Below are 13,283 nucleotides of genomic sequence, written 5' to 3'. Positions count from 1 at the left end.
ACCTGGAGAATTGGCATCATGAAACAATTGCACAAGATGGGCATATGTGGAAGAATGGTCAGGTTTATATATTCCTTTTTATCAGACAGACTTTTTAAGGTAAGAGTGGAAACTCCTTCTCCCAACCTTTTATGCAGGAGGAAGGAGTTCCCAAGGAAGCGTTTAAGTGTAACACTTTTTTCAGTGGCAATAAATAGTGTGATTGAAAAAATCGCCCCCTGTTAAATGCTCGCTTTTTGTCGATGACCTTGCAATATACTGCACAGGATATGATTCCTTGTCCGTATGTAAACACCTTGTCCGTATGTAAACATTTGCAAAGGTCTATTAATGCTATTACTAAGTGGGCTGATGAGAATGGTTTCAAATTCTCCTCTTCCAAAACAGTTGCAGTAAGATTCACCAGGTGCCGGCGTGTGGAAGAGGTTCCCACACTTAGTTTAAAAGGGTCCATCCTTCCTTACGAGAGTGAAGTTAAATTTCTGGGGATGACTATTGACCATAAATTAACATGGGCTAGCCACATAAATGCCCTAAAGTTTAATGTTAAACAATCTATGAATATTTTAAAGGTTGTCTCTGGATTTAGTTGGGGGGCTGATAAGAAATCCCTTCTGAGGTTATATGACTCTCTGTGTCGATCTAAGTTAGACTATGGCTGTCAGATTTATTCCTCAGCCTGTAAAACCAAGCTAAAGGAACTGGATGTTGTACACAACATGGGGTTGAGAATATGCTCAGGGGCTTTTAGAACTTCGCCTGTTGAAAGCATTTATGTCGACACAGATCATTTACCCCTTGATCTAAGAAGGCAAGAGCTAGGGTTGCGATACATGGCTAGAATGAAAGTGCTCCCAAAAATCCCTCCTTTCAAGCACTAAAGGAAACAGACTCTCGAAGTTTTCTGGTACAAGAGCTTCTAAACCATTCCAAATTCGACTGAATGAGGATGTTAGAATAATCACCTTAAATCCCAGAAAGTCCTGGAAGTAAAATATCCTGTAAATCCTCCATGGCTTATCCCAGAAGCATCAATATGTAAGAAACTGTTTAACAAAAAGTACTGCACTGTAGAAGAGATTAGGGAAAATTCTTAGAGCACGATGTTACCCATACTAATTTTACAAAAATTTATACAGATGGATCTAAGTCAGATAGTGGTGTTGGTTGCGCTGTTATCCTCCTGGTGATACAGCGTACACAGCTAAATTACCCTGACTCTGCATCAATATTTACTGCCGAATTAACAGCCGTAGTGTCTGCCATAGATTTAGTTTTTCAAAGTAGTGTCTCTAATTTTTGTCATATACTCAGACTCTAGAAGCACCTTAGAAGCTATTAAAAATTTAATAGCTTTCATCCATTAATTGAAAAAGTTCAGGAGTGGCTTTTTCGTATATATTGTCGACGTAAATCAGTCTCTTTCTGTTGGGTCCCTTCTCACGTGGGGATTCAGGAAACGAGATGGCAGACAGGGAAGCGAAAGCTGCTAGTGTTTTATCAGAAACCTCTTTTAGAAAAGTGCCTCATACAGATCTAAAAGGTCCCATTAGATCTTATGTTTTATAAATGGCAAGAAAGGTGGACTTCTCCCCTTCTTGCCAATAATAAGAAATATAGAAATATTAGGGATAATGTACTACCGTGGTCTTCGTCATTCCAGCTTGACAGACGAACAGAGGTTATTTTAACGAGATTAAGGATTGGGCACACTCGTCTAACCCATCAGTTTATTTTAGAAGGAAGCAGCCCTCCAGAGTGTGCTTACTGTGACGAGACACTAACAGTGGAGCACATTCTGGTGGTCTGCCCCAGATATTTTAACCAAAGAGAGAGATATTTTCAGGGTAAATCCCTGTCTGATATTTTGGGAGATGAAGCAGATATTTCTGCTATCATCTCTTTTTAAAGTGTATTAAAATTTTTAACGATATTTAATTTTATTTAATAATTTATTACATCACGTAGAATTTTAATGACATTAATTTTTTTTTTTATATAGCACATCATTCATTAAACTTCATACCCTTATTTATTGGTCACATCACTTCATTTTATTTATTAATCATTTCCTTCATGAATTCATAACTTTAACATAATTTATTTTCTTTCCATTACGGCACTGAATGGCCTTGTTGGCCCCAGTGCCTGGGCTTTTGCCCTAAATATCATACATCCATCCATCCATCCTAATCCTTCGGACCAGCCCTATGAGAGCTGATGGTCAGCTCAGTGGTCTGGTTAAACTATTTTAATAATAATAATATACCCCTGTGGCCCCTTGCATGGACACAAAAAGTCCTTAGCATCTAACCCTCCAGTGGTCCCATGCAGATCATTAAGGCTTAATGAAAAAGAGCCCGCTCGAGATGGAACTATGAGCGTGAGGCGGGGGGCGGGGGGGGTGTAGATAAATGAAATGTGAGACTGTACATTAACTACTACTTTATTATGCCTGCATTCATTACATTATCGTGTACCCTTTATATACCCACTATGAATATTATTGATGTATCATGTATAATAAATACACCTATGTCCTTTACATTATACTTTTGTTTCATTTGGTAACATTGTATTTTTCCCACCTGGCCATTGCATGAATTCAATGTATTGTCCAGTCTTCGCCCGTGACGGATGTCTCTCCATCCGCTTATACGTAAGCACTCAAATGAACCTACTAGCTTATACATAGTGTTTCTTCCCCCCTTCAAGAGAAACAGTCACAGCATGTATTTAGCCCTATTATGGCTCAATAAGGAGACCCCAATAATTTATATATATTTGCTTTTAGATATTTGTCATATGAAACTACTTTCAAATTCATTAATTTATTTTTTAATTTCCTATTTTAATTTATTACGGCGTCAGTAACCTAGGTGTTGTAACACCAGTTTTAGTAGCTATAACCAGTCAATCAATCCTAACTACAATTCTCACGGAGGATTGTAGTTTAGAGCAGTTATATGTGTTTGTGAGGGAGGCAGGTCGCCTCAACTGATTTTAAATCATATACAAATTATGTATATATATACTATATATAAATTGACAGCTGTGATTATATCTATACATAAATATTTACATATTCATTCCCTGTATGAAACCCCTTTTTAAGTTTGTTTGTCTTTTCAGTATCCTATTTAATTCTATTACAGCGTCAAAACCTCGGTGTTCTGACTCCAGTTGTAGTAGTCATAAATCAAATCAAATTAACAATAGCAAAACTACCTCCTCCTTGGACCATGAATAAAATAATAAAATAAGAATTTGCATACACTTTAGATATTTATCAAAAAGTTACTCATATACCCAAGAATACCATAAACAACATACAATAGAGCATATAAGCTGAAAAGGTTCACATTACACAATGTACACAGATGGATCTAAATCACAGTACGTAGTGGGATATTCTGCAGTATCCCAAGACAAAAGGTATCAATTCTCTCTGCCTGATAATGCCTCAGTATTCACAGAAGAGCCATAAAAATAGTTAAAGAAACCTCATTCAATAATTTTGTGATTTTTAGCGACTCGAGAAGCACTATAGAAGATATTCAAAGTTACAGACCAAAAAATAACATTGTACAGCAAATTAAGGTATTAGTCCATAAGATCTATAATAATGGGAAAACTGTAGAACTATGTTGGATCCCTTCCCACATTGGGATCAGGGGAAATGAGGAGGCTGATAAACCAGCCAAAAAAGTAACCTGTATTACAAGATCAAATGTAAAGGTTGCTATTAATGATTATATAGCACATATAAAAATAAGTACTATTATAAAAAATGGTAAAATATATGGAATGAAGAACCTAAAAGCAATAAATTAAAACAAATAAAACCTAGCCTTAGGAAGTAGAGTTCATAATACCAAAAAAGACACACACGCAAGTAATTCTGGCGCATCTCTGTAAAGGCCATTCTCGTCTAACACATGAATAATTCTCATAACCTCGCTCCTGAATGCTCTGTATGTAAAGCAATGATAACAAAAACATTTTTTGTATGAATATCCATTCTACAATTAGCAGAGAACATTAAGTTTCGGAAATAAATCGATCAGTGAAATTTTGTCAGAAACTTCAATTTTGAAAAACTGTAATTTAATTGACAAAATATAAATAAGAAATATAGGTACAAACTAATCCTTTGGACCAGCCTTATGAGAGCTGATAATCAGCTCGGTGGTCTGGTAAAACTGTTTTAATAATAGACAGCTTGCAGCCACAGTAAATTTGTAGCAACTTTTTCTAGTGGTGAGCGTATCCTTGGTAAATCATGTTACTTACTGGCAGCCACACCTCCAACTCCTCTGCTAGACTTCAATACTGACTTTATTCTTAAATGACAAAGGCTAGTTAGGACTTTGTAAAAGGAATGTTTGTTTTCTACACTGAAGTTTTCTGAGTGGTGTATACTTTGCTTTAAGTGTTATCACTGTAATAGTTAGTATAATATTCATTCTCAAATTTTCTGGCTAACTGCTTTTAAGAATACCATTTAAGGCTAAGGAGACTGAGGTGTGCATAATTGATGCCATTAGAGCTAAGGGGACTGAGGTCTGTCTAATTGAAATGTACGAACAAACAGAAAGGAAAACTTATTCAAAAGGATTTAATGTAACTTTCACCCTGTCTTGCATAGGAAAACGATTGAACTCAAGAGGGTTGAAGACGACTTAGCCCTTCTTCAAGGACAGTACATGATCCGCAAGCAAGAACTTGAGGAAGCAAAACAAAACCTAAGGTAAGTGCTTTATTGATATAGAGATGCAGTACTTGGTTTGCTTTCTGTTTCTTTTAGATTTTCAAAAGTGTAATTTTTAGTTGGGCCTTTTTGAAGCTCATGTTTGTCTCATGTTTTTGAATGATTTTGTTTTAGACCATATTTTTGTATGTATTCACAGCATTGTTTTTAATTTTCCCCAGTGTCATTTTTTTGGGGGATGGCTTTGTTTTACTCTCACTTTTATGTTTTTCGATGGAAAAGAAATAGTAATAAAAAGAACAGGCTTTAAAGTAGAAATGCAGCACCCATAAAGTTTGTTTTTTCGGTGACGAACAGAAATGCCAATTGTCCTCAGCAGAATGAACTGCAAGTTCAGGTTTGTAAAGTTGGTCTCTCTCTCTCTCTCTCTCTCTCTCTCTCTCTCTCTCTCTCTCTCTCTCTCTCTCTCTCTCTCTCTCTCTCGACGAGGTGGAGAGGCTTAGGGATCCACTGCAAAGAGAGTATGCTCTATTACTCTTACTCTCTCTACTGTGGATTCAACCCCCCCTCAATTTGAGAGCACCTTGACGTGGTGAGGGGGCTCTTGAACCCCAGGAATCTGTTCCCGGGTTTGAGTCCAAGAGTCCCATATACCATTCTGTATTTCTTTGAATTAATTTTTGCGGAATTTTCCGCTTTTGCTAAAATTTATTGGACCTGATAATTAGGAAAAGATATCATAACTGGGATTGGTTTTATATCCGAAGCTAAATAGTGGGAACTGTGGTAGGACCATCAGCTGCCAAATAATGTTCAGACCTGAGAGATACCAGGCAGAACTATTCTTTAGGGTTGGACCAGGGATTCCAGGGGTGCTCGGTTCTGGGGATAGGACTCTCGGCATTCTATCCGGTTTGCCCATAACACGATTAGAGTGGGGATGATAGTATTTTCGTAATACCTTTGGCCCTAACAAGCAGGTTTGGCGTATACTTGGGCCACTATAATCGTGCTGTGCCACCCTCTGTGGTGTAGGGTATGGACGCGGACATTTGGAAGTCAGTTCTCACTTGTGCCATTGGTGGAAGAATAATCACCAAGAAAGGCTGATGATATCTTTTTAAGGTTTTCAGGTTTATTATTATTTTTTTTTACCCCTCTCAAATCTTCTTGTCTAGCATTTATAAGGATTCTGATGGTGCTGTTCTGGCACAGATGATGACTTCTGCACCCACCTTGGAGATTGAAATTTCTGCAAATGCTGATGACCTCTCGAAAAATAAATTGACCAAAAGCAGTAATAACAAATATCCTGATCACCCTCCTGACTTCCCCTCCCCTGGACCCTCTAGCCATGCTTCATTGATGACGACTTCAAGCAAGGACACGGACTTTCCCTAAGAAATCTTCATCCAAAATTAAATCCTCAACACAGCCAGGTTGTGTGAAAAATTTGAGAATGCTCCACATCGAAGACTTACCAGTGTTGTGATTATGAAATGATCTCGACAGCTCTGAAATCATTTGGAACTGTTGTAGAAATCAGGATGAACTTTATTGATATTAAATGTAGATGGGAAGCGCGGGTTACCTTTAGTAGCCATGATGAGGCTCTAAAGGCTAGTAGTCCCTCTCGATTTGGGACCACCTTGACGTGGTGAGGGGGCTCTTGAACCCCAGGAATCTGTTTCTGGGTTTGAGTCCAAGAGTCCCATAATTGAATTAATTTTTGCTGAATTTTCTGCTTTTGCTAAAATTTATTGGACCTGATAAATAGGGAAAGATATCATAACTGGGATTGAGTTTATATCTGAAGCTAAATAGTGGGAAATGTGTTAGGACCGTCAACTGCCCGATAATGTTCAGACTTGAGAGATACCAGGCAGAACTATTCTTTAGGGCTGGACCATGGATTCCAGGGGTGTCTGGTTCTGGGTATAGGACTCTTGCCATTCTATCCGGTTTGAGCATAACATCATTAGGGTGGGAATGATTGTATTCCAGTAATATTGTCAGTCCCAGCAAGCGGGTTTGGCTTACACTTGGGCCACTCTAATCATGTTGTGCCATCCCCTGTGGGTTAGGGTAGGGAGCAGACGTTTGGGAGTCAGTTGCCATTGGTGGAAGAATAAAACTCTATGAAAGGCTGATGATATCTTTTTAAGGTTTTTAGGTTTATTTGTTTATTTTTTAAATTTTTTTCATATACTGTACCTCGATCCTTATGCCTACTAATTATAAAGATTTAAGTACTCCTGGGCCCTTTCATGGTAGCGACTTGGCACTGCTGACAACCACTGGAACCTCCCCTAACAACCTCTCTCTGGAAAACTCAGAAAAAAATACTGATGTAACTACACTGGAGCCCTATACTCCAGTTAAAAGCAGACAGAAAAACCAGATATCTTGACCCAACCTTGACTCACTTCGACTCCCTCTTTGGAAGTGGAAGTTGGTCACGATTCCAGACCTTAGCAACAGAGAAGAAAATATCGGCATTGAAATTAGAAAACTTCTTGTTGAATCAACATTCAACTACTGAAATGTCATTCAGACAAATAAAAGATCAGATGTGATTGATAGAAACCGCAACAAAAAATCAATCACAAAACTACTTAACTATAAAAAATATTGACAATATAAAGGTACATGTTAAAAAACAGCGCAAAATAAAGTGTACAGGGTACCATAGTACTCCCTGATAATGATGAAGAATCAATAGAAAAAAAATATATTGCTGGATTCCCTTAAAGAAAGGTACAACAATGTACAAGATTGCGAAATGTACAACATAGCCAGTTGACAGAGTAATGGAAAGACACTGGGAACAGCAAATGTAAAATTCGAAGGCCATGAATTACCCTTGGAAATTAAAACAATGGGCCAGAGCAGAGAACTGAGACCGTATGTTCCAAAACCACTACACTGCCAAAACTGTAGTATGTATGGACATGCAAAGAAAAATTGCCATAATAAATCTATATGTGCATATTGTGAATCTGACAAACATACCACAAAGTGGAGGTGTGGTGAACCGAAATTTGTTAACTGTGGACAAAATCACCATGCAAGATCTAAGGAGTGTATGTATTATATATACAATATAGAATTAAAATTACTTCAGGAAAGGACAGGAATGCCTATATAAGAGGCCAAACTAGAATTAAAAATTAGAGAGATGCATGATCCCGCTAGGAAACGAATGTTTTCTACTGTAACTAGATCAAACAGTGAAACAAAAACGGAAATAGATAAGAGTAACAAAACCCTGATAGATCAGTCTCAAAGAAAAATAACTACTTTGCAAGAAGAAATTAATATAGCAAAGAATCAAGAAAAGTATACAAATGTTAGTTCAAATTCATTTGAGATATTAAGAGAAATGGAAACGCTAGAAGATAATACAGTGGTACCTCGGTTTCCGACGCTAATCCGTTCTAGAAGGAATGTCGAGATTCGATTTTGTCGAATTCCGAATCAATTTCGACCATAAGAAATAACTGAAAATGGATTAATCCGTTCCTGACCACCAGTCACTACTCCAACCTTGTCTTTTTATACAAAACACTACACACATTACAATTAAATAAGTTCAGAGTTAAATAACACCTTATTAAAAGTCTTCTTACAGTTTTAAATGCATACTGTATCAAAAAAATTGGCCTACCAGTGGTAGACCGAGCGAGCTGCAGGCTAGGCTAGGCAGCCCATATGCACTCAGAATGTACAGTACTGTACTGTAATGGGTACGCACAAAAACTGTTGTTAATGATAAATACAATGAAAAAACAAGCCTGGTCATTACATTAAATTAATAATATAATATTAAAAATAAGCCGAATGTACTGTAGAGTCTGTTATAAAAATTAAGAAAAAGTCTTAAGTTACGTCGGCATCGCAGCTTGTGGCAAGCGAATGTAAACAAACCAGGGCGCCCCTGGTGGCGATCGCGTACTACTGTAATTACATAAACATTGTGTACGTTCAGGATTGTATTAATTTATGGTAAATTCCATTCAGAGTCTACTGTAATGTATAAAATCACTGCAAAACATCTTTCAATAAATGTTATGATACCTAACAAGTATTTTTCAATAAAATATCCTTGTAAGCAGAATCCCCAGTTAACCTTAGGCTAACCCCTTCTTTACCGAGAATCTTACGGCATTCACTAACGGACAGCACACTAAACATTGCATTCGCTGAGAAATGCACAAGTGCGCCTCTGTCTAAAAAAAAATCGAGCATGAGACTATTCCTTGTAAGCAGAATCTCCGAGTTAACCTCAGGCTAAGCTCTTCTTTACCGAGAACCTTACGGCATTCACTAACGAACAGCACACGTAAACATTGCATTCGCTACAGAAATGCACAAGTGTGCCTCTGTCTAAAAAAAAAAAAAATCGAGCATGAGAATGTTCCTTGTATGTAAGCAGAATCTCTGAGTTAACCTCAGGCTAAGCTCTTCTTTACCGAGAACCTTACGGCATTCACTAACGAACAGCACACGTAAACATTGCATTCGCTACAGAAATGCACAAGGGTGCCTCTGTCTAAAAAAAAAAATCGAGCATGAGACTGTTCCTTGTATGTAAGCAGAATCTCTGAGTTAACCTCAGGCTAAGCTCTTCTTTACCGAGAACCTTAAGGCATTCACTAACGAACAGCACATGTAAACATTGCATTCGCTACAGAAATGCAAACGTGCGCCTGTCTAAAAAAAAAAAAAATAAAACCAACATGAGACTGTAGCCTATGTACGCTGCAGTTACACTTGTTTCCAAATTAGTGTATGTACGTAATACCATACTGTATATACTAAATTTTCGTCATCAATTATTGTTACATATGTACAGTATGTGTATCCAAATGTCTGAATGTACAGCACTGTACGTACAGCCAGCAATGTTTTGCTTCATCATACACCTGGCAGCAGTGGACAACCTCCGATGCTTTGTTTTTCTCTATGTACCGTAGTAGAAATCTTAAAGAGGCCTACCACCTCCGTGTACCCGACACGTATTATGCAATATTAAACGGGTAAAAATGGAGTTTGAGGGAGAGAGGAAGTTACTGTACAGTAACCCAACATAGACAACACAAAATCTTAAGAGGCCTACCACCACCTCCGTGTACCCGTTACTATGCAATATTAAACTGGTAAAAATATGGAGTTTTGAGGAGAGAGGAAGTAAACCTTAAGAGGCCTACCGCTGTCGTGTACCAATTACTATGCAATGTTAAAGGGATAAACAAGAAAACCAGAAATTAACTCATTTTTCATTTTATTATTGCACTGTATGTACTTAATGATTACTAAAACTAGTCTACAAAAGGAATCCTTAATACTAGCACAAACATAAGACTTAATACTACTGTATACTTAACACTACTTAATACTGTACGTACGTTGCTACTGACTATGGACTGTACACCTTACACCTAAATTGAAATGTACTGTACACGTTCTAATGCTACACCTAAATTGAAATTACTGTACACTATTTACTGTACACGTTCTACTGCTACTCTTAAATTTACTGTACTGTACACTCTGTTACACAGCTGCTCCTCTCCAGGACTTGCACGCAACGAAGGGTAAACCTGTGGAATAAACACAAAATCAAATGTAGAAATGGTTTGAGCTGTAGGCTAATTTACAAAAACCCTTAATCTTACTGTATGCACAAGCATTTCCAGGTCACTTATAATCACAAAAACTTTTCACAACCAGTAGGCTACAGCTTTATCCATACTGTACCTTGACGTTGATGAATATGTACAGTTGCCCCTCACACAAGCACTGAACTCCTCCAGGACTTTCATTCAACGAAGAGTAAACCTGTGGAATAAACACAAAATCAAATGTAAAAATGGTTTGAGCTGTAGGCTAATCTACAAAAGAATCCTTAATCTTACTGTACAAGCATTTCCAGGTCACTTATAATCAAATTAAAAACTTTTCACAACCAGTAGGCTACAGCTTTATCCATACCTTGACGTTGATGAATATGAACAGTTGCCCCCACACAAGAACTGAACTCCTCCAGGAACTTCACTCAATTACTGCACAGTAATCTGTGGATTAAACACAAAATAACATGTAGAAACATCATTTCCTGTTATGAGCTGTAATAATACACAAAAGCCTTAATCTTACAAGCATCTTTAGGTCATTTATAAACATTAAAAAGGTTTTAACAACTAATACGGCATGGCCCATACCTTGACACTCATGAACAGCTCAGATGAACAGCCCAGACTCAACGGGCTTTGGGAGATTCATTCAATGGAGTGCAGTACTGTACAGTAACCTGTGGATTAAACACAAATTGAAATGTACTGTTAGTAACTCAATGTGTACTGTATTTATGGCACCTTTCATTGCTTTAACTTGCATGAATAAATATTCACTGTACTGTATCTCTAGGTCATTTATAAACACTAATAAAAGTTTTTAACCACGACAGTAGGGCCCATACCTTGGCATTGATGAGGATCTGGATCTGTGGAGATGGATGTGGAGAGGAGGTATGGAGAGAGCATCACTGGTTGGAAGGGGAATCTCCTTCCATACAGTCTGATTGCTGCTCTTCAGGAGATTCCTCTTTCTCTGTTTTTGGCACTGGGACCGGGCTGGTTTTCTTCTTTAGAAAAACCTGTACAGGGTCGTCTGCTGTTGACGTTTTTTCAGGTGTTTCCTGTACACATTGACTAAGTTGTCGTCAACATAGTCAATAGCCCGGTTCACTACAGCCTTGTCATGGTGATGCTTCTCGAAGAATTCCTGGAATTTCTCCCAGTGCATCAGCATCTCCTTGATTTCTTTAGTGCCTGTAGTAGGCACCTCCTTGCTCTCCTCCTCTTCAGACACCTCAGCCAAAACCTTCTGCTGCTCCTTGTGAAGTTCCTGGAGTTCCTCTGTTGTCAGTTCCGTGTTGTGTTCTGCCACCAGCTCCTCTACATCATCAGAACTCACCTCCAAGCCCATGGACTTGGCCACAGAAACAATTTCCTCAACATCAGCGTCAGGCAGAGGAAGGGGTTCAGCTTCAGGGTCATCTCCAAGCTGACTTGGGGAATCAAAACCCTCGAAGTCCCTAAGAGGAGCCCCATCAGGCCAAAGGTTTCTCCAGCCTGCTGTAAGGGTCCTCTTAGAAACTTCGGCCCATGCTTTATTTATCAGCCTAACACAACTGAGGATGTGGAAATGTTCCTTCCAAAATTCAGTAAGTGTTAGGCTGGTTTCATTGGTGACTTCAAAACACCTTTGGAAGAGTGCCTTGGTGTACAGCTTTTTGAAGTTTGCAATGATCTGCTGGTCCATGGGCTGGAGTAGTGAGGTAGTTCTGGGTGGCAAAAACTTGACCTTAAGCCAGCTGAACTCGTCAGCCAGCTCATATTCCATGTCGGGGTGGGCAGGGGCATTGTCCATGACGAGGAGTGCTTTCAGTGGCAAACCTTTCTCTTCGAGGTATTCCTTGATAGTGGGGCACACACTTCAGAAACCCACTCTCGAAAGATTTGCCTAGTTACCCAGGCCTTAGCATTTGATTTCCACATTACATTCAGCTTATTTTTAAGAACTTTATGTTTCTTAAAAACTCTGGGGGTTTCGGAGTGATACACTAGCAGAGGCTTGATCTTAAGGTCCCCACTAGCGTTTGCACACAACAGTAGAGTTAACCTATCCTTCATGGGTTTATGGCCAGGCAATTTCTTCTCCTCTTTTGTAATATAGGTCCTCTTTGGCATTTTCTTCCAAAAGAGGCCTGTCTCATCACAATTGAACACTTGGTTTGATACGAAACCATTCTCATCCACGTACTGCTGGAATTCAGTCACGTACTTTTCTGCAGCTTTCTTATCAGCACTCGCTGCCTCCCCATGCCTAACAACACTGTGGATGCCACTTCTTTTCTTAAACCTATCAAACCATCCACGACTGGCCATAAACTCATGATCGGTACTCGAACCTGGTGTACTTTTTATCAAGTCAGTGTGCAAACTTTTAGCCTTCGCACAAATCATGGCCTCGGATACGCTATCCCCCGCAAGCTGTTTTTCATTGACCCAAACTAATAATAGTTTCTCAATTTCCTCTATTACGGGGGCCTCTGCTTCACAAACTCGAACCCCCTTAGCAACACTAGCACTCTTAATGGCTTCTTTGTTCTTTAAAAATGTGCTGATGGTGGACCTGGGTAACCTATACTCCAACGCTAAATCAGTCACACGAATGCCCCTTTCATACTTTCAATTACCTCCTTCTTCAGTTCAATAGTAGTCCTCACAGTCTTCCTCTTCTGCTTATCAGCTGTGGCTGGCTTGGGACCCATGATTCCGAGAGAATGTAGAATTTTGCAGGAGACAAAAAAATTCACCTGTACAAGCCTGCACTTCTTGTTTCAAACAGCAGCGGCAGCGTGAGTGGGCTTTAAGTGCTTTTAAATGTGCGTGGGAAGAACGCCACCACCAACAACGCCAACTAGCGGCAGCGTTACCAAAACACTTTTGTTTACAAACATCATATGTTTCGTCGACGGGTCGGATCGCGTCGGGTCTGATTCCGG

General features: G+C 38.9%; 1 protein-coding gene and 1 long non-coding RNA gene across 6 annotated transcripts in view; one reads left to right on the top strand and one right to left on the bottom strand.

Annotated features, from left to right (window-relative positions):
• LOC136834728 (uncharacterized) overlaps positions 1-13,283 on the top strand; it is a 415,458-nt gene that overhangs the window by 253,680 nt on the left and 148,495 nt on the right. For all 4 annotated transcript variants that reach the window (XM_067097317.1, XM_067097315.1, XM_067097316.1 and 1 more), the window contains exon 3: positions 4,649-4,750. In XM_067097317.1, coding sequence (XP_066953418.1) covers positions 4,649-4,750 — 102 coding nt within the window. The remainder of the gene's footprint in view (positions 1-4,648; positions 4,751-13,283) is intronic.
• On the bottom strand, positions 9,979-11,321 carry LOC136834495 (uncharacterized). 2 transcript variants are annotated; one of them, XR_010851827.1, is made up of 4 exons: positions 11,193-11,321; positions 10,706-11,024; positions 10,472-10,552; positions 9,979-10,314 (listed from the first exon to the last, which is right to left on the bottom strand). It is a non-coding gene; the product is annotated as an uncharacterized lncRNA (long non-coding RNA). The 2 variants fall into 2 exon arrangements; XR_010851826.1 differs by having other exon boundaries at positions 10,706-11,314.

This window comes from Macrobrachium rosenbergii, chromosome 54 (genome assembly GCF_040412425.1).
Source record: "Macrobrachium rosenbergii isolate ZJJX-2024 chromosome 54, ASM4041242v1, whole genome shotgun sequence".
Classification (NCBI taxonomy): domain Eukaryota; kingdom Metazoa; phylum Arthropoda; class Malacostraca; order Decapoda; family Palaemonidae; genus Macrobrachium; species Macrobrachium rosenbergii.
Note: the sequence above shows the minus strand (reverse complement) of the source record. Positions and strands in the feature narration are given on the sequence as shown.